The 21,388-nt window shown below is 40.8% G+C and overlaps 2 protein-coding genes across 9 annotated transcripts in view; one reads left to right on the top strand and one right to left on the bottom strand.

The window, feature by feature from the left end:
* Positions 1 to 15,014, bottom strand: part of LARS1 (leucyl-tRNA synthetase 1) — a 46,925-nt gene extending 31,911 nt beyond the window's left edge. The window contains exons 1-11 of one of the 2 annotated variants that reach the window (XM_053376668.1): positions 14,812 to 15,014; positions 8,575 to 8,693; positions 6,392 to 6,479; positions 5,310 to 5,390; positions 4,022 to 4,156; positions 3,655 to 3,816; positions 3,048 to 3,160; positions 2,241 to 2,304; positions 1,237 to 1,304; positions 788 to 1,013; positions 169 to 256 (exon numbers count right to left, since the gene is read on the bottom strand). In XM_053376668.1, coding sequence (XP_053232643.1) covers positions 169 to 256; positions 788 to 1,013; positions 1,237 to 1,304; positions 2,241 to 2,304; positions 3,048 to 3,160; positions 3,655 to 3,816; positions 4,022 to 4,156; positions 5,310 to 5,390; positions 6,392 to 6,479; positions 8,575 to 8,693; positions 14,812 to 14,814 — 1,147 coding nt within the window. In that variant the 5' untranslated portion in view covers positions 14,815 to 15,014. Of the gene's footprint in view, positions 1 to 168; positions 257 to 787; positions 1,014 to 1,236; positions 1,305 to 2,240; positions 2,305 to 3,047; positions 3,161 to 3,654; positions 3,817 to 4,021; positions 4,157 to 5,309; positions 5,391 to 6,391; positions 6,480 to 8,574; positions 8,694 to 11,594; positions 11,712 to 14,811 lie in introns of those variants that run through there. The other variant, XM_053376667.1, reaches the window with a different exon arrangement.
* A 241-nt stretch (positions 15,015 to 15,255) lies between these two features.
* Positions 15,256 to 21,388, top strand: part of RBM27 (RNA binding motif protein 27) — a 30,385-nt gene continuing 24,252 nt past the window's right edge. For 3 of the 7 annotated variants that reach the window (XM_053376675.1, XM_053376674.1, XM_053376669.1), the window contains exons 1-3: positions 15,256 to 15,496; positions 18,500 to 18,633; positions 19,848 to 19,972. In XM_053376675.1, coding sequence (XP_053232650.1) covers positions 15,438 to 15,496; positions 18,500 to 18,633; positions 19,848 to 19,972 — 318 coding nt within the window. In that variant the 5' untranslated portion in view covers positions 15,256 to 15,437. Of the gene's footprint in view, positions 15,497 to 15,517; positions 15,603 to 18,499; positions 18,634 to 19,847; positions 19,973 to 21,388 lie in introns of those variants that run through there. The other 4 variants (XM_053376670.1, XM_053376672.1, XM_053376671.1 and 1 more) reach the window with 4 other exon arrangements.

Here is a 21,388-nt window from a genome sequence, read left to right as displayed (position 1 = left end):
AAATGTGTATCTTGTTATTAAACATGTGTTTAAATATGAATTTTCATACTGATTTTTTAAAAAAAAGAATTAATGCAGAAATGGGCTAGAATGGGCTTACACCAAGAGAAAATAATTATATCTGCACACAATCTGCAACTGATGCAGAAGAAGGTACAGCAACCTTACCTTTATCTTCTTTAATAGTCAACATAGGGAGAGTGTAGATAACTTTATAGGATGTTAGAGGGGCAGAGAGGGCAGCTCCAAGGATCTCCTACTCAAAAAAAGAAATATTTTTAAAGATGAGGTGACTTCCACATTATGGCCATAGGATCACTTACAAATGAAACATCCTAGTGCCTTCATTTTACACAGTTTCTCTGACACCAAGTCACAATATTTTACTTTTTGTGCTTACAGAAAAGGTCAAATGCAACAGAGAAATGCTAGGGAAGGTACGGAAACCAGACCACAACAGCTGAGTAAGGCATTAAGTAGCAGATTTCTGTTATATATGTATGCATACGGAACATACATTTTTGCAGTGCTATGCTTTTGTATGAGAATTTGCCCTTTAGCACGGTATCATTTTAACCACATAAATGCTGGTTCTGAAGATGACTCCACTTTTATTTTCAAGATTATGTAGAGATTCCAACAACATGTGGAGGGCTTGCTTAGCCATTTCTGCACTAGTGGAATCTGTAAGTTCTAAGTTAAACATTTCTCAAAGTTTGTCTGCCTGTATAGGGGCACATCCTCTGCCTCATGAATCACATTAACAATAGATGACACTATTGCTCACCTCTCCCATCAGCTCCTTCACGACAGGAACTACACCATTAGTTTTTGTAAAGCCCTGGTAGGACATATTCCTGGCAGCTCTCTGTGTGCAAATAAAAATATCCCCATTCAGGGTCTCAAAGCCAATATACTTCATATCAGGGCGAACCCAGCAATTAGTCTGCCCAAACATGGTCTCCGGTCTCAGAGTTGCAGCTACTAGGAAGATATTCTTTCCTTTAAGGCCACTGTGAAAAGAAAGGAGAAGTTGTCTAGAAAAGTATTTGAGAATATGACCATTCCAAAGGAAGTCCCCCAAGGGGAAACGTGTGAGGAGTTAAAACTTTGTATTACAAATTCTACCCCTTTATTTCTGACAGTTTCTATATAATAAATGTCATCTATGAGATTCCTAATCAAATTAACCTCGCAATGCAAAAAAGACTTATTAACCAAGATGCGGATAATTACCTTAGCTTTACAGGGTAAGGTTCAACCACCTTCATTTTGATTAGTGTGTATTCTTGAGGTCCAACACCCTAAGAGACAATACATGAACAATAATCAGCACGCCTCTTCCACTATTCAGTCTGATCAGATGCCCAGAGGCAAACTAGAATGGACTGCATGTCAGCCACTATCCCTATTAATTGACAGCAGTTAAGATAACCGATTGTCAGGGAACTGCCATCTGAGACGCAGGAGGTGAAAGGGCTCACAGAGGGTGAGAGAGACCATTCAGCTGAGGAGGGGACCAGCAGGGGGAGAAGTGGAGTTCCAAGGGAAAGTGAATCGGAGGGAGGGCTCAGAGACACTTCAAGCGAAAATAGTGGGGAGGTTTCAAGACCTCCTGTAGGGACACCCACTCCTCGCCGGAAACTGTCACGCCGAGAGTCCAGAAGACGCGTTTCCGTTAAGGAGCTTTTATGCTGGAAGAAGTTCCGTAAACGCCCACTGTCCGATTCAACGAGCGACTGATGGAGCCATGCTTAAGGAGCTCCGTCAGAGACAGAGGTTTGTGGACTTAGCCAAACTCTGAGGGACTAGGATTTTACGCACAAGCAGCTCACCATCCCATCACACCGATGATGTATATTTTCTAAGATAAAACTTTCAGAAAGCTAAAATAAATAAGTGGGGATTGTGTGGAAAAATCTAACATAAAAATGCAAGCTTCCAGTTAAACAAATGCACTGGTCAAGATCTATATAGATTGTCCAATTGAATTTCTTATTTTTGTCCTTTTTCGCTCTCAATAAAAAACTTATCCCTGCTTCCATATCAAACTATTTCTACAAAACTTCTGTTTTAGTACTTTCTGATACTGTGCAGATTTTGCCTAAACCCCTTTAGGTTCTCATTTAGATATTTAAAATAATTAAGTGAGCATTCAAATAGACTGTAAATGCTTTATTTTCCTCAGTCCAAATGCAGTATATCATTAGTAGTCAAATGAATCAAAAATCCTTTGTTACCTCCCCGGTTTGCCTGTCATGATCCATGCATGGTTGTCCATCTTTTGGAGAATAAATGGTGTATCTAAAAGACAAATTAAATGCATTATTTAGATAAGTGCAAGAGAGATTGAACAGGAAATCCTTTGTGTTTAGGTCACAATGCCAGCTTAAAATGAAATTCAGACGCTCTCAATGGTTTCCTCATAGCTGAATAATTTCAAGGAGAAAGCTGCTGTCTAGAATGGACTGAAGAGGGCAGTTTCTTGTTTTCTATTTGGCTTTCACTTCCCACAGAAGATCCTCAACCTAAGTCAAAATACTTGGCTAACATAGGCTCTCTTTATTACTTTACTGAAATAGAATGCCATATATCTAGTCAGTATAGAAGCAGGTGTATATCACATGACCCCTCTGGTTCTGGTGGTGCAAAACAACAGCACCTGTACCAATATAATTAATGACCTACTCATTTACAAAATGCAGGATAATAATTTGCAATTTTGACAATTGCTTCTATTAGTTTGATCATTTATTTTACTTCATTTGAAAAGGAAACTATTGATCATGTCAATAATTCTCATTTCATAACTGGGATAATTCAGTCGAAGTTTAAAGGTGCACATGTACTCTCCAACATTTGACAGAATTATCCACAAGCACTCACACCAAATAAGCTATTGGCTATTGGACTAGTGAGCTCAGAAAGCCTATAATCAAAGAATTCCCCAGGCCACGTTTATGAAATGGTACACATTGCTAAGCAAGAGGATACGTCAATCAATTCTTCAAGTTTTATAGAATGGATATATTAACGGACTATCTTACCGTTTCCCAAATTTAACTTTATTTCTTTCCCTCAGAGTTAGAAATTGCCATCGTACAAAAGAATCGTAATAGGGGTTGACATCAGTGGTGACAAAGGAACGTCTCCAGTCTACCTAGAAGTTCATAAAAATGAGGAGTTGCATGATGTTCCAAAAGTTTATATGGAAACTCTGTGTCACCATCAAGAGTTCTCACAAATTGTGAAACTAATTCCAAGATGACTTTAGAACCACATCACCTCCATTCCATGTGATGTGGCAAGATGAATATAAATGCTAGGGGACTTTCAAAAACAAAAAGCCATAGCCCACGGGCATTAGTTGTTCAAAACGGAAAAAGTAAACGTTTCCAACATCAGAATTCCTGCAACAATAATTCCTGCTGATGTAACTCAATCTTTCAAAGCTATGTTCCCTCTAAATAAGAACAACCAATACATTTGCTATAAGTAGTCAGATGTTTATGAAACAGCTGATGTCAAACTTTGTGACTCAACATTTTATTTCTAAAAGATCTACAGCATAACATCACAGGGTCACTCAGAGGAAATAAATTAACCTAAGAGAAAAGTCTTTTTAAAAGTTATACGTTTAGAATAAACAAGTACCTTCAGTCCCATGCTCTTTAAATCTTGAATAGCCAAGGGTGGGAAATAATCAATCCAATGTTCAGCCTCTGAAAATTTCACTATTTCTTCATCAGAGAGACCTAAAGATTTCATGATCCCCCATTGATACTTTGAAGAGCCAGCCTTGGCAGCAGCCTTACTCTTCAAAGAAAATAAGAAAGCAAAGTAAATAGACTAAGTAAAGCAAACAAACTATGTCAGTTTTATTATATTCGTAAGTGTAGAATGAACATGTCCATTAAATTTTTGCACATTTATGGACGATATATGCAAGTCTACATCTGTACCCCTGAGATGCAAACAATCTTACAACAGCACCATAAAGCATTTATATTTTAAATTATACCTTTTTGCCTTTAGCCTTGTCTTTGATGACCATTTCTTCCCCCTTTGGCACTTCCTCTTCCTCCTCCTCTTCATCGGGGAATTCTGGTGGACAGCCATACAGCTCCATTTCTCTTTTCAACTTATCTGCACATGCCTATGGGAAAATCCGGAGTGACTCAGTTAGTATAGATGGATCAATGATTCAACAGTGCAAGGCTTGGGATATTCCAAGTCAATTCCAAACTTGCTGCCAAAAAGAAAGACCAGGTGTCAGGATGCTGATGAATATTTATTGGTGGTCCAATATGCTTATTTGCTTGTGCAGATTCCAGATATCTGTGCAAGTATTTAAAGCCCCTAAAGGCAGACTTTTGGCTGAAACATGCCAGGCTACCAATAAATATTCATTTAACAATAAATATTCATCAGCATCCTGGCACTTGGTCTCTCGTTTTGACGGTTCATTTTATGGATGCTTCCTGGTGTTTTTTCCTCTGCAATTCCAAACCTGGCATCACATCTTCAATTGAAGTTGACAGCGTAGTAAGTGATCTGCCGTGCCAGTCCCTCAAAGGGCTGGCTGGCTGGCTGGCTCACTTATGGTGTGCAAAAATTTTAAAGAATGGGTCTCTTCATTTTAGCTTCAAAATGAAATGATGAAAAGAAATGCTCTGCATCAGCAATTAGAGCTGACTTACTAGAAGCCATAGAAATAAACAAGCTGTTACTCTACTACATTTTCTTCATAATACCAGAAACACGGGAGATACTAGGACATTATGGTCAGGGATCCAAAGGACCATGTAACTACTTTCATGTAACAGAGACTTGGAATGAGTGGCCGAACATCTGCTTGCTATTCCTAGCAAACTGTTTTTGAAGCAGAGGGGAAACAGAATATGACATGTTCGGGGGGGGGGGGGAGAGAGACAGAATTAAAAATCCCACTAGGGATGCCCAAACCCTTCAGCACACCTAACAGATCTGCCGGTCCTGAGAAAATTTTAAACCCATATATGGAAGCAACTGCTATGCCACTCACATGAGTACTGATTACTATGACAAAGAACTCATTCAAACAGCTATGCTAAACCAGAATTTTCACATCTTTTACCACAACACACCTATGTGCATGTTTTATACCTACTGATCTCCAAATCTAAAACATGTCACACACACCACTTCGTTTCTAAACTCAGAATCTGTGTACCCCTGCTACAAAATGGAATGGTTTTTTAAAAAATATTTTATTTTTAGAAAAAGTCAGACAGGATAAGAGGAAGTAGAAAACAAAACCCTAATTTTACCTTAATGGGCATGCCTGTACAATGTAGTCCAAAAGGGAACAGGCAGATTTTTCCTTTTAGTTTCTGGTACCCAATTGCAAACTGTGGGAAACAGGATCACAATGGCAATAATATAGCATATATCAAGTAAGCTTCTGAGTTTTATGAAAAATAAAGGGAGGGAGAGAGCATGCAGGACTGGAAAAATGGGTGGGATCGAACACAAATGGGTGGTTCAGAAGTATTAAGAAGTGCTTGCATTTAGTTGTAAACTTTGAAAATGCTTTTAAGACACACACTGTCATTCTGCTATTTGTGGTACTACAACTGCCACAACACACAACTTGAAAGGAACAGAAAACAGCAAAGTTATTAATTCCCAGCTAAGTTACTGAGTTCATAGAAAGACTTCTGCTTATGCAATCGAATTTCCTCTCCCTCTCTTCCCTGCTCCACCCCAGAGCAAATCATTGCCTGAGCTCAGTGACTTGGTTGGATACAGCTCAATGTCTTCACAACAGAGATTTTAGAGAGCTTCTACTCCCTAGAGCAAAGAAAAATTCTACAGTGATTTACATTTTCTGTTTGCTCCATCTCAAAATCTCCACACAGGGAACAATACATTTTTTTTAAGTTAATATAAAACAGTTATCTGACCAGGTTATGAGAAATGAAACTTTAACAACTGCTAAAACCTCCATTTACCCCCCAGTCAGGATAAGCACAAATAAAAACATCTTGCAAATATTTGAAAGCAGTGCTGTGTAAGCAGATCTCTGAAGAATGTCAACAGTGATATAAAACACTGAGGACGCCCCTCTATATACGAACACTTCTTGCTCTGAGACACAGATAAGAGTGAGTTTTCTAGGCCAGTCTAAAAGAGCCTTCCCCAACCTGGTGTCCTCCAGATGTTTTGCACTCTTTTAACCTTCAGATTTAGCCAAATGGCCAATAGGCAGGGAGAATAGCAGGTGTGCTCCAACAGCATCCGGAGGTCATCAGGCTAGGAAAAGTTGGCCTACATTTAAATGGCTCAAGGACTGAACAAGAACACTTATTTTCCCTGGTGAGACTTGTTGCTAACAAGGAAAATTTCTTACCTCACATTTGGATACGGAAAACGTGTGTCCTAGATGAAGCCGGCCATTCATGTATGGATACGGAAAGGTGGCAAAGTACTTGCCATTGCTGAATGGAGATTGCAAAACAAAAAAATGTGCATCAAATGATCTGCAGAAACTAAACTAAAAAATTACAAATACTACAATTCTATATTCCCTTATTCAGGGATATGTGATATAGAAGTGTTTAAGAAAGATGTTGCATACAACCACATCAGTAAAGGGCATTTCACTTGTGGCAAATGCACTGATTCCAGTATGAACACTAAAATGTCATAAATTGGGTCTGCCGTCCAACTAAAGATTCAGTTTTAAACTACACTTCTAAACACACTCACCAGGGAATAAATCCTATTGCACTCAGCAGAACTTCTGAGTAGAAATGCATAGGATTGCACTGTCATCAATTAAATATGAGTTTTATTGAAATGAGTGATTAAATGTCCATCCAAGCAAATAAAAACTCCAGAGGAAGATGACAAAGATGTGTAGAATAGCAGGAATCATATTTGAAAAAGTCTTCCCTCTTATGTGATAGAAATGTTCTTTGAAGGTAATATCTAGTTGCTCAACCTATCACAATGTTCTTTAAATATGTTCTTCTGGTGGTCACCTAAAATCTTTTAAGTTGCATAGAAAAAAACCCTAACTCCTTCTGGGTACATAATCAATTCACAAAATTTAAAAAATATTTATGTCCTGCTTTTCAAACCATTTTTTCCATGTGACATGTTTAAAAAATAAAATAGAGCACTAAAAATTTCATTGCAGCATTAAAAACCAGAAGAAAAGTAGCATAAATCACAACAAAACTTTAGCCTTCCAAAGTAAAAATGTTTTGAGCATTTTATCGTTATAATGCTCACACATGCACATCAACAATAATAAAAGTCCTCTCCAAATAACAGTTGGGGTTGAGGTGAACCCCATTAAACCAATTTCTGTCTTCTGCTCCTGTTCTTCACTATCTCCGCCTAGAGGGTCATCCACAGTTTCCCCACTTGTGGGATAATTAGAATTCTTTGTGTGCAGTTAACTGGAACCTAATTTATTCATGATCACCTTTGGTTACTGTCCAAATTAAAACTGACATGGAATGTTATAAAGAGGGTTGTATTCAGTAGTGACTTTGCACCAGCAAAAAGCACAGAGGCCATGTAATTTTTGCAAACACCCCGCTTCCCACTGCTATTCTCTGTGCTATATCGTATACTGTTCTGAAGGGTATTCCAATCCACAGGAGCAGCGTCTCAGGGGTCCCAGTCATTGCAATGGACAGGGGGTGCCGAAGAAGATTGGATGCACCGCTTTATATACACTTTCCACCACTGCATACAACTCAGAAAGTGATTTAAAAGGAAAAGCTACCAGCTGAGCATCAAGTTTTAGTTTCTTTCATAAACGCACAACAATCTCCTTACACCTTCTTCCATTCAGTTAAAATTTAGTCTTACGTCATTCATGCTACAATCCCATGCATATTTATTCAGTTCACTGAATGCAAACTAAATGAGATGGTTTCCTACCCCCACCCACAACTCCCCCACACAACAGAATGGTCCCAATCGGGATGGGGGTGGTTGTGATGATAGATAGATAGATAGATAGATAGATGATAGATAGATAGATCATTCACAAAATTGCTATTTGCATGAATGGCATCTTCCCCAGTTTTTCCCTCACTGAGACTTCTGAATCATGTTGATGCTGGAGACACACAATTTCTACAAAATACAGGTTAAACACTTCCTAAAGTAATATCAAAATTGTGGACAACATTTACTAATATTCTAGAACTATACCAAGTCTATAGTGTTACAATAAAATTCTTTTATAGACTGCATAGCTCTTTAAGAACACAATGCAACTGTTGATACAAATGTACAAATAGCTCAAGTTTCCATGCTAGAGAAAAAACTGACATACAAAAAACTGGTTGGAATCTCCTCAGTGGTCGTTCAGGTATTTTAATGGTGCTAATTGCCATAGCTATCCAAATGTGAACTCACAATGGCATGCAAAGTCAACCAAACAGGTACAACTGAGACTCAAGACACCGATCCCAATTCAGGCTCCTCAAAAGCCACAGTGAACCAAACCTTCAATATTCTGCACATTCCCCTCTCTAGTTTTTGTCATAATTCTGGAAAGAGTATCCCTACCTTTTGTGGTTTGCAGCATCTACTGCGTTAACCTCAAATGCTCCCTCATCATGCCACTTCTTTTGGATTTCTTTTTCAATTGCCTTCAAGAAGTCCACTTTAGCTGTCCCCTTCCGCTCCTTAAGGAAGAAGACAAATCTATTAGAGCAAGTGATTAGTTTAAAAGTCAATAAACGCCTACACAGAATCTCACTGGAATATTACAATCCCCTATGTACAGAACCTATCACACACCCTCCACAACATTCATCAAGTAAGATGTTTCCTATACATTGTTCAAGGTTACTGCATTAAAAAGAAGTTATGAGCATTTACAGGAAAATACTTTAAATTTCTATCCATGCTTCCATATGAGCTTAGATCCTAGTGTGTGTTTTTTGGAATTATCAATTCTGCAAGATGTCAAGGTCAGTTTGCCAGAAAACTCATTTATTAGTTGCTGCCACACATTAAAAACTTTCATCTTGACATCTTTAATAAGCAAAATGTCTGCATTATTATGTACATCACCTTGAGACATATGCAAAAGAAAATAATAAATAACCACATTTTAAAATTTATTATTATCAGCAGTGTGCAATATGAGGCTCTCTTCAGAGTTTATTATGTGATCTTCAGAGTTTGATGCATTTCTGCATGCTCTGGACAGAAAAGGCACTGGACCACATTGAGGTACTGAGCTATCCCATTTCAGAGAAGTAAGGTAGGCGTTGCCCTTATCAAAACATTGTGCCTAGTTTAGAACTTTAACCCTACCTAACCCCTTAAACAATGCACTCGTGTCTACAGGAGGAAATAAATGGGGACAGTTAAGGACTCAGTTACAAGGATGACTAAACAAGGTGTCTCTCAAAAGTGTGACAAAATTTTAGAGCTTTCTTAGTCTGGTTAATTAGCCCGTAATTACATCACTGTCTCAAATATGGTTTGGAGTTGCTTTTAAATAAAAAAAGTATAACTGAAAAGGTTTTCTCTTGGAAAAAGATACAATTTAAGAATTAAAGTAATGCCCAGGCACAGAAAGTGTGAAAGCAAGTGACTTTTACGATGCAGATACTTTTGCTTGAAGCTCTAGGAGAAAGAAATACACACACAGGTAACATCTAATCACAAAATGCTCATCTGCATAAAACTACTTTGCAGCATATTAACTGACAGCACTGAAACTAAATTAATTTTAATCTGTCATACTCTAACTACATTTCATCAGCTGGATAGTCTTGGTGGCTTTAAATTGGAGACTGAGGTGCTATGCAAGCTCAAGCAGAATCGGACAATTCTTCCTGACGAGTGGAGCATGAAAATTTTGAACCCAGCCTGTCATATTATTGGTTAGGGAGGCAAAGAGCAGTCGGACTAGTGTTACCACAAACACATCAGATGTATTACATTTGAAGCAATTAGCACATTATATAGATGAACCAGGGGTAGAAAGCATTCAGAAGTGGTCATCATCAGTGCCATCACCACCACCCGCCTTGCATCCTCACTAATGCTTAATTTCTTACTGTGTTTTAATTTGTTGGAAACCGCCCAGAGTGGCTGGGGTAACCCAGTCTGATGGGCGGCATATAAAAAATAATTATCCTGAAAATATAATATGATCTCTACATTGACCATAATATGTGGGCAGATTCAGGCTGGAGAAGGCAGTTTTGCAGCTCCTAAAGCATATGGGACTTTAAAAGCAATAACTTGCACTTTAAGTTGGGGCCACAAACATACTAGAAGCCAATGTAGATGCAGCTAATATAGCAATACAAAAAGACCCAACTCACGTATTTCCATTATCATTGATCTAGTTTGAAAACTGGCATCTTACATTTAAAATGAAAGCTCCTTGACACAGACTCAAAACTTTTGATGCAACGTATTATACCTCAAAAATGAATTTATGATGTTCACTTTCAGCAGATCAGCCACATCAATAATGTAGAGGGGTTGTCCCACCCCAAAAGGCTCAAGACCACTGGCCTTTCCCAGGAAAGAAACTCTAATGTTGCTAATAAGGGGCCAGTAAAGTAAGGCAAGACACCATAAGGTATCTATAAAATACTGTACATAAGACTTAATACAAATTGTCCATCAACACAACCTTTAGACAAAGCTGTGGCGACAAATTTTGCCTGAAGACCCTAACAGGCATGCCATCTTTTGTTAAATGGATTACACACTTTCCCCATAAAGAGCAGAGCTCAGAGATGATGAAGGAAATGAACCAGGATGGGATTTTATATCTTTAACAGTTGCATAAAATATATAACTTCAAAAAATACAGCTTTTATCATCTCTAAATGGCAAGCTGTATTTGCCATGGTTCTCTCATCTTGTTGTTGTTGTTTAGTCATTTAGTCGTGTCCGACTCTTCGTGACCCCATGGACCAGGCGTGAGGTTCAGCCACGAAACTATGCTGACCAGATACACAGGATACCATTCAGGAAGGAAAAGAAGTTTCCAGCATAAAATCTCAACCCTTCTCCACAGCACTACTGCTGAGGATTTTTAACAACGACTTTAGGATTCTTTTAAAATCGTGAGACCTTCTATAGTGCAGTATGTCCAACTATTCTAAACAATAAATAATGGGTGTCTTACCTCAGGGTAAGAGGTAAAAGACACTTGAAGGGAAACTTTGCAGATTAATATCTACTGCTTCTTGAATTTGAGTCAATCTAATGGAGCCCACTGCATAACAGGAATACTAGACCCAATCACAACCCCGACAAATAAGCTATTTTCTATTATGTATCTTAAAATAAGCATATGAGACTTGCTTGCTTGGCGTGAAACACGTTTAGCGATTTGACATGGAAATGCTAGACAAGCCCCCTTTTAACTGACGGAGCTGTCACAGCAATAGGAAGCCCATAGGAAGGGAGGGGGGTCGGTGGCTGGTCGGCCTTCCTCCATTCCCTTCTGCTTGCAAGAGAGGGGTCCATTTTCTGGTCCAAGCCGGAACACCCCACCCCAAACTACCCCCTCTCATCCGCGACCACCCAAAATCAACTGCCGTATTCACCGTCATCGCTCCCGAGCTTCTTCAGCCAACAGCTGCTCTCACGGCTCGAGCCTCCTCCACTCCACGCTGCCGGTTCCCCCACAATGCAACGGGAGCGCAGATGTCATCAGCTTCTTTCGCAAAGGCTGCCGGGAGCTGGAGTCCACACGCCGCGAAAGCAAACGTTGACAAGGCTGTAGAACTGCGACTCCCGAAAGGCATCGCGCTCGCCGGGTGGTTCTTCACGAGCCGAGCTTTCCTAGAACGGAATACTACGATTCCCCTAATGCACAGGGGCTCAGAGCCGCACCAATGTCTAAAAACAGGGGTGTCTGAACCTTAAATTTTCTTGGTCCGATTCCGCAGGGGGAGGGCGCTAAAGCGGCCCTTTTTGTTGCTGTTTCCTCCACCCTCCCGCTTTGTCCACGTGACTACGAAGAATTGACAGCTTGGGAATATCCTTTGATTCCTCCTCCACGCTTAAAAAAGAGCCCGTTTTGGCTATGCGATAGTATTGCAGGAGTCCTGCCTTAAGAGCTTTAACAGGAACAGAGACTATGCATGTATTTTGACAGAATAGTTTTCTGCATAGTTCTCTCATAAGCATTCAAAGTCCCTGAAAGTTGTAGAAAACCTTAAAAAACGGGAAACAGCTTCTGCACCTTCAAAGTCACATGCAGTCAGGGTGCAGAGGATGGTGGACACCTAAAGCAATCTTATTTGTGTGTATGTTTTCAGATGCGAATCCCACCAAATTCACTATGCCAACTACTTCCAACTAACTGGGGTTAGTTTACCCATTCATCTGGGATTGTCCCACTGTGTTCTGTGTGGAAATGTATAATAAATAAAATGTGCTGTAAAATAAATGTGCTGAAACCATGTGAAGCCTTTGTCAAAGCCTGTGTTTCAAAAATAGAAAGGTATGAAGGAATGATCAGAAGCTTTAACATGATGAAACTATATTAGCCCCAAGACACCGGTTCAGTTTGCAGATTATACATGGTATTCATTTATACAGATCCATAGACAAAACCTAAGGTCCACTTAAAAACATGATAGAATACAGTAATGTTAAAATTAAAATTAAACAAATTTATTGTGCATTCTATACATTTGTTCTTCAGCAGGGTGTGAAACTAATATACAGCACTTACAGAACATAAGCTTAGGACCTCAAATAGCTATGGTGTTATGCTGTTGTTCTTTAACCAGGTGAAGCTAATATACAATACTGTTTTAACACACAACATCACTGAGTGGTTTCAAAATGGCTGCCATTTCAAATCTTTGCCTGCTATCAGAAAGCAAAATATTTACTATGGTATGCTCATGTACATAATAAATTGGAATGACACACTACTAAAAGTTTAGTTAAACCAACTGGGTTCATGCCGCGAGTCTTGAACCTTCTATCCACAGGCTTGAGCCAGCTGAAAATTAGAGGCCCACTAGTCATAAAATGGTAGTGTAAGGGCAGTGTCAGCCACAAAATGGTGGCAGATGGAGGCTGAATGTGGCATAATTTTATTTATTTCATAAAACGTATATAACTTCTTGGTTGTTAAAGACAACCACTTCCAAGTAGTTTACAGAAAACAAAACCCGTCAAAGGTGTTTACAGTTGGCAATTACTTTCGCTTTCTACTATCTAATCCATCTTCAGAAATTACTAAATTCTTTGCCACAGCATTTTCTTGTGCCAAGGAATTCCATAGCTCAGTGTTTCTCAAGATAAGTAAAGACATTTACTCTCAATGTATTTTAACTCAGCCTCCCCATTTTGGGTAGAATTTCCTGAACCAGAGGCTCTAAGTAGAGAATGTTTTTTCTTTTACATTTTCCCTTTCCCACTCTCAGAAAACTTTCAAAGTATTTTTTTTCAATCTGTGATTTCTTCTCCCATTTTCCTTTCAAACTCCACCTGTTCTATCTCCCTTTCTAATTTCTTTCAACAGGTCTTGTGGCTCGTTTCTTTCAGAGGAAGGAGAACTTCCTTCCCTTCATCTGTCTCCCAGCCACCTTTACTCAGCATGCAAGGAGTTGCTCGTATGGACACTGGTCTAACCATAAGGCTATGGAATGGCTATGGAGCAGGGCAGACAAGCGAAGAGGCCCTGGACAGGCTCTGGCACTGAGGCCCACCTGATATGGTCTGAGGACCGTCATGTGCCCAGCTTCACAATGTCTAGAGCTTTCAGACAACCTTATAATAGATGCATGTACCTAAGTGTGTCATAAGTGTCATAAGTCCTAGAATTCAAAGAAACTTCGTATCAGTAAGAATGATTCAACTTTATTATGTTTGCTGCTTTCCTTTCACAGTACAGTAAGCCCGCAACTTACATGCATTTAACTTGTACGTATTCAGCTTTATGCACACTGCAAAAGAAAAATTAAAGAGGGAGCAAGGTTCCAGGAAAAGTACCGTAACTATGGCAATCCCACCCACCATTGAACCCAATGGGTTTTCACTATACACAATTTTAGTTTTAGGTGCAATCCCCAAAACATAACCATCACTTAGGTTGTGGACTTAATGTATGTCAAGTGATTTCTCCCTCCCCCCCCCCCAAAAAAAAATCCAGTAATGCACTTTGCTATCATATCCTTTGTTTCAGACATCATCAATCTCAACTGGAACTGGTTGTTCCTTGTTTTGTAGAGTGCACTGCTGCACGATCCAATACTTAGAAGTCCTATTGTCTCCATTGGGACTTACTCCCAGGTAAGTGTGTACAGTATAAGCTTTCTTGAAACGGATACTAAACGTAATATTGCAGAACAAAGCAGGATCGCACCTTGCAAGCACATCTCTAGAAATAGAGACGCACAGATCAAACCGATTTCCTACTGGGAAAAGACGAGTTCTGCACGGCACAATCCAAAGCCTAAGTCCAGATCGCTGACAGTGTTGCAGTCACAGCGGGGCCAGGGGGCAACCCCTTATAGCTAACACCGGGAGATTTGGTTAAAATCTCTACATACCAAGGGGGCGGAGTTTAGATGCCATGAGGGCCCCCACCCCCATTGGAGAACACGCAAGCTCAGAACTTTCCAGTACGCGTGTTTAGGATTGCAGTTTACAAAGCAATGTCTCTAAGAAAGATTCTTACGTACGTTGACTCCTAATACGTATTCCACAGAGCTCGGAACCAATAATTCGCAAGCGACCTTCACTTGCTAGAAATAAAATGGTAACTATCCTTCCATGCTTTGGAAAACGCAGAGGACATACCATACTTTATTTGGTTGCAGTCCCATCCACTGGTTGTGTGCGTGTGTATGCCTGTGTCTGTTGGGGGCGGGATTGGACTCTGCACGCGCTCAGAGACAACCCCTTCCTTCGCAGTCACTGCGCACGTTCCCGAGCGCCGTCTACACGGCGTGCCGAGGCCTGGCTCGACGCCACCGGGCCTTCGGGAGCGGTGCCGACCCTTGTTATTTCCCCCCTCCTCTTCCCCGCTCACGTTGCTCGCGCGCCCGCAAAGGGTTTCACGCGTGCTGCCTCGACCTAGCCTGCTGCGGCCTTTCACCACTCACCCCCCTCCCACACCCGCTCGCCCACTACCTCCCGCGGCCGCGGATTGGCTCGCTCGGCTCGGGGCCTCGCCACGCGATTGGCTCCGCCGGGAGACCGGGTCCCCGCCCTCCCCCCTCTCCGGCACCCAGCAGGTTCGGCTGCGCTCTCGGCTCAGCTAGTTCCTGGTCTGACTCTTAGGCCCTGCCTGGGCGACAGGACAGCGGGGGAGCTGCCGCGGGCGAGTAACTGCTCGCGGGGGAGCGGCGGGTGGGGGAAGGGAGCCGGAGAGATGCTGCCCGGAGTGTAGCCGCAGCAGCAGCAGCGCCGCCGCCGCCACCATCATGATCATAGAGAACGTGGACGCGCTCAAATCCTGGCTGGCCAAGTTGCTGGAGCCAATGTGAGTGCGGCGGGGGCTGGTTGTGGGGAGTGGAGGAGGAGGGCGAGGGGCAGCGGCGGCGGGGCAGCGGTGGAGGCCTTCCCATGTGGGAGAAGGGAGCCGAGGGGTGAGAGGCAACCGAGGAAAGGGGGGGCGAGCTGGGGAAGAGGAGTTACGTGTACGTGGGGGCTCCTTGCTAAAGAGTCAGTGGGGTGAATGAATAGGTGAGGGGGGGGTCGGTACTGGTAAAATGCCTCAAGTCCTGGGGTACATGTGCGGGGATGGGCTTCGTACCAGGAGGCGGCGGCGGCAAGAGGGGGTTCGTGAAGAGCTGCTGTGGGTCGGCAGGGGGTGCGGGGCAACTGGCGTCAACTAGGGGTGTGCCTCAGGAACGAGGTTAAGGTTATAAGTGGTTATGGGGCGGGGAGGCCGCTGAGGGGCCGCGTGAGGAAGTTGGTTGTTTGGGTGGGACACACACACACACACACGGAAAGAGTAGGTGCTGAGGTTATTGGGCTATGCAGGGTGCTGCTTTCTGTCTTCTGCACTTGCTCGTAGTTCTTCCAAACTGTAATCTGGTGACTAATTGTTTTATAATGCATAGCTACCACAGTATATATCACTTTAACAAAACCAGGGGAACTACTCTTCAGAGCAGCTCCTTGAAAATTAAAACATGCAGCATTAGGCCAAGTGTGCCTTACTGCAGGAGTGCGACAGTGGAGACAAAATCTTGCCCCGTCCTGTGTTCATCCCTTTGTCATAACATCTGAAATGTTGGGGGTTGATAAGTTGTTTGTTAGGGCAGTTAAAAAGAGCACTTCAGACGGAAGAGGGCAATCTTGATTGTGCTTTTATTTTTAGTTGCAAGCTTTTGGTTATAAGTTGCTTTGGGTTTCCTTGGGCTGCTTACCCAGGGTCTGTGTTTACTTTTTGGAAATGAGGCACAGTGGAGACTGTGGTGTCTTTATAATATATGTGAGCCTCCATTTGGAGGGGTTCACAGCAACCCTCCACAAAAGCTTTGCTATCTCCCATATCTGCAGTTGTCAAAGTCGCCCGTGGGAGTAGGGGAGTTTTGGACCACTGTTAAGATACAGTTCCCCATCCTGGATATATACTGAGAGTTTGACATTGTTGCTTAATAAGCTGGTGTTTTGTCAAGCTGACACTTACATTCTGAGTGTATATCACTGCATCAGTGGTAAGCAGGCAGAGACACTAGATGGAAATCTTATATTATATATATTTTTGCAGTTGGTCTGTTAATTGTCTTTTTGGCCCAGGAGCTAACATGTCAACTTCCCTGCACTTAACTTTGGGAGCAAGTACTCTACACTAAACTATTAGCTTGAATTGATATGTGACTTCAGTTTAAAGTTCTGAACAGAGAGTTAAGACTACAGACACTCTTGAATATGCCAAGAGTGAGTTAAAACTAAACTTGAAGTACCTTATTGTAAATAGACAGAGTACATTTCTGTCTCATTTGTATAATCTTAATGTGTACTTCTCTGCTGCATAGAGTTGTGAAGCATTAATTTTCAAATGCCTGCCCAGTTCCTTGAAGACATTTCAAGTGCTAATTATACTGCCTTTGTGTTTTTGTTGGCTTTAATATGCATTTCCTATTTCAACTACTACAAAATTCTGATTTATTATTAAACAATAAAGAAGTAGCAATTTCACATTTGCATTTCTGGGCAATTTTGGCATTTAATCCATAATTACAGACTTGCATAATTATGACCATGAAAAGTTCCTAAATTCTTTACTGTGGGTGGGATTCACCTAGCAAACTCTATGAGTGAAAGTCCTAAGCAGGGGCTTCTGTTTGTGCAATGGGGCTTCCCCACTCTCCTCCCCCTGCTTGCCCCCTGAAATTGGATCAGGAGGGTTAGGAGTACCCCTAGTACAGGGGTGGGGGTAGAATAAATCGTTCCTTCTGGCTACTGGATAAGCTTGTGCAGATTGAATGTTTATCATAGCGCAACATTAAATTTCACCCAGTATATTTAGTTGTGCGTAGTAGTTTCTGGGCAAACCATTTTGGTTAATCTGCTAAATTACATATTTGGTTAATATTGATAGTTGTTGGAGTTATGCTTGCAGTCACAGCTGTATGTAAATACAGTTGCTGAAACCTAGTTTTGAATATTATGTCCTTGTTAGATCAACATGCTTCATTTAACATACGAAAAGTAGAAAAATGTCTCTAACTTACCGTATGTTTTAGATTTCTTGAATATCTACAGCTACCTTATACTGAGCCAGATCCTTTGGTCCATCTCACATTATTGTTGAGTTGGCTGTCTTGAGTCTCATACCGGGGTCCCATCTAGACTTTAACTGGAGTCTCCAGGCATTAAACTCCAATCATATGTCGTACCATTTTGCTATGGCCCAGTTGCCCAGGTAATTAAGCCATTTGTGGTTCAGCATCCAGGAGCAAAGAGGAAGTGTTTAATTCAGCTGAATTAAAAACCTCAGAAAGGACACTTTGAGGGTAGAATAGTGATTATTTGCTCAACTGTGGAAATCAGAATTGGGGAGAGCCCTGCTGCAGTCATGCCCTGCTTGCTTCTCATAGGTTGGCCATGGTGAAAACAGGGAATTGGACTAGATGGACCTTTGGCATGATCAAGCAGGGCTCTTTTATGTTCTTAGTTCTTCCACAGACCTGTCAAAATCATATCAAGTAGTAGGTTTGCTTGTTTGTTTGTATAGCATTTGTTCAACATAATTTCTATTTTTGTATCAATTCTATTTTTGTATCGAGCACTAGTTAAATTAAAACAATAGCAAGATGTTCTATCCACCCTTGAATTAGAAGACTTCATTCTAAGGCTCTGAGCCTAAGCATATGTACTTGGAAGCATGGCCCACTAAAATTTGTGGGACATGCTACTTAATAATGAGGGGAGGTATTTATGCTTAATGACATGTTTTCACTGAAGAGGAATCCATTGTAATGCTTCATTGTGTATTAGACTCATAATGCTGTAAGTTACATAACGATAGCAGTATTTTTTTCCTTAGATGTGATGCTGATCCATCAGCCTTGGCTAACTATGTTGTGGCATTGGTCAAAAAAGATAAACCAGAAAAAGAACTGAAGGCTTTCTGTGCTGATCAGCTAGATGTCTTTCTGCAAAAAGGTACTGCTGTGATTTTTATTTTATTTTATTTCTTGCTAATGGCAGGATTTTGTGAATATGGTGGTAGGAAACCTTAGGTAGGAGACCTGGAGATAGAATCATAGATTTGTAGAGTCTGAAGGGACCCCCAAGGGTCACCTAGATGGAGCTTAATTATATGATAGCAGCTCCAACTGTATAAACAGTTAGTTTATACAGTAAAACAATTGTACTGTATTCATAAAGGAACTTTGTCTATTTACAATTAAGCAGTATATAAGAGTGTGAAACATTCCCCCCCCCCTCCCCGGTCACAGATAGTTTTAACTTCTGTGCACAATTACTGGAGAAATACATCTTTACATTGGCCAAAGAGTATCCATATTAACTTATGAAGACAAAAAAATAGAAGTAACTAGAGCACAATTTTATTATGGCACAAACCAGTTCATCTCTAAGTTAGTGTAGCATGTGTTAGCTATGAAATACAAATATGAATCACAAAGTGTTTGAACATAAGCCGCAAAACATTGGCTGCATTTCAGTGTAATACTAAACCATAGTTTAGCACTGACTAAAATGTAATTAGATTAATTACAGTTTAGTGAGTTGTCTGAACCATAGACTGGTTGATCTTAACTATGGTGAAAGCTCACAAACTATAGTTGGCTCGCTTCCAAGAAGGTTGTAGAGGATGCTTATGATCCTGTTCTTGGGCCTGGCAGGTGCAAAGCCAAAATAAATTATATGCTCCTAACTATGGGGCTGATGAGGAGGCAGCATTCATCTTCACCGCTGCTTTGGAACTCCAGGATTGGAAGGAATCGTCAAGCTCCATTTGCTTACACCAACACTTACACCATCTTTTTCTGTACACAAAATGATTAACCAATAGGTTTTAATGCATTTTTGAGAACATATGGCATAGATCCAAAGGGCTAGTTTAGGTAGAGGACAACACCATACAAGAGTGTACTTTTGTGGAACATTTCATTTCCTTCAAATGGTAGACCTCCGTGTCACTTGGCAAATTAATTTTTAAATACTCCTTACTTTTAAAGAGACTTGCAGTGTAGCATGGCAGACTTTTTGCTAATGAGAAAACTAGACCAGCGCTCTTTCAGGCACAAGGAACTCAACTGGCCTGGATCAAAAGAGCAGAAGTGTGATTAATATAAAACTAAGGAGTAGGATCTCTTTTGGAATGATTCCTTTTTTCTGTATGTCTCTTCCAGAAACCTCAGGCTTTGTTGATAAACTCTTCGAGAGCCTGTATACGAAGGATTACCTAGCCCCTAATGAACCAGCAAAGCCAGAGTTGAAGCCTGTGTGTCAGGTCAAGGAAGAAATCAAAGAGGAGGTAATGTTAAATTTCTTTGTCTCTTGCTTGTGTCTCTTGGTGCAATCCTGTGCATGTTTGTTCAGAAATGTGTCCCACTGTGTACATAGGATTGAAGCCATGCAGTATAGTCTTATACATATCTACTCAATAGCAAGCACCCTTGAGTTCAATGTGACTTATTGACAGGCAATTATAGGATTGCAGCCTTAGTCTAGCTTTATTAGAAACATGAGAAGTTTCCCCCCCTTTAATATCCAAAGACAGCAGATAAGCTGGTGTGTGTATGTACATGTGTAGACACACACATGCAGGTGACAGTTTCACTATCTTTAGTAGTGCAGATCCATTGTTAATAGTTATGCATGCCATTTTGAAAAGCTTTGTATGGCAGTTAGCAAAGTGAAAATTTCTTTCATAGTTCAGCCCTTTTAGATGATGAATGGCTTGGTAAACTTGAGGTGTCAACACTGTGCTTTTACATTTATTTATAGCCTACTCTGTACCAAGGTTCATCAGGCAGCTTACTACATAAACGAAAGCAAAATAAAATTGATTGAGTAGTGAAATAAAAAGTATATGCTAAAAACAATGCAACCCAAAATACAAGGAGAAGAGAATAAAATAATAAGGTTGAAACAGTTTAAAGCTATAAAAGTCTTTAAAAGTCCTGGATTATTATTATTATTTAAATTGTTTTTATTAAAAGATTTTCTTGGATAACAAAAGAGGTATTCATGTGGTACCAAAAAATATGATACCGTGCTCTCTGCAGTCACCTGGTGGAAGCACCCAGTGATGGGTTTCAGACAAAGACTTCAGGGTGCATATAGGATGAAGCAATCCTCCGGGTACCCTGACCCGCAACCATAAAAGATTGAAGGTCAATATCAGCATTTTGAATTGGGCCTGGAAACAGATTTGAAGCCAGTGAAGGTGATGAGCACTGGTGCAATGTTCTCATCTCTCTCACTTAATAACCTTGCAGCCATATTCTGACTGAGGTTTCTGGACAATTTTCAGAGACAGGCCCACACACAATATCTTGCATAATCCAGACAGGTGGTTACCATGGTGTGGATAACAAGTTAAACTATCTGCCCAGTTACAGTTGTCCTAAATGGGGCTTGTCAACCTGGGAGGGTAGCCCATCTAGGAGAAGGAAAACACTGATCCTAAACCGTCTCTACCTTGCAGCTATACTCATTTGTATGAAAGGCTTCGGGAGTAAACCCTGAGGAACAATCTATGCACACTGATTTGCAGGACATAATTAGGAGTATAAAAGTCTTAAGGAGCAAACTCTACACAAATCCAGAATGGGGTGCCTAAGGCAGTTGGATGGTGTCATGTATGCCTCTTCCTAGTAACTCCTGCAGCCAAACAGGTGCCAAATGTATTGCTCTGCTTTCTTTTGGACAACCTCAGCGAGGCCGA

The sequence above is a fragment of the Podarcis raffonei genome, chromosome 2, assembly GCF_027172205.1.
Source record: "Podarcis raffonei isolate rPodRaf1 chromosome 2, rPodRaf1.pri, whole genome shotgun sequence".
Taxonomy (NCBI): Eukaryota; Metazoa; Chordata; class Lepidosauria; order Squamata; family Lacertidae; genus Podarcis; species Podarcis raffonei.
Note: the sequence above shows the minus strand (reverse complement) of the source record. Positions and strands in the feature narration are given on the sequence as shown.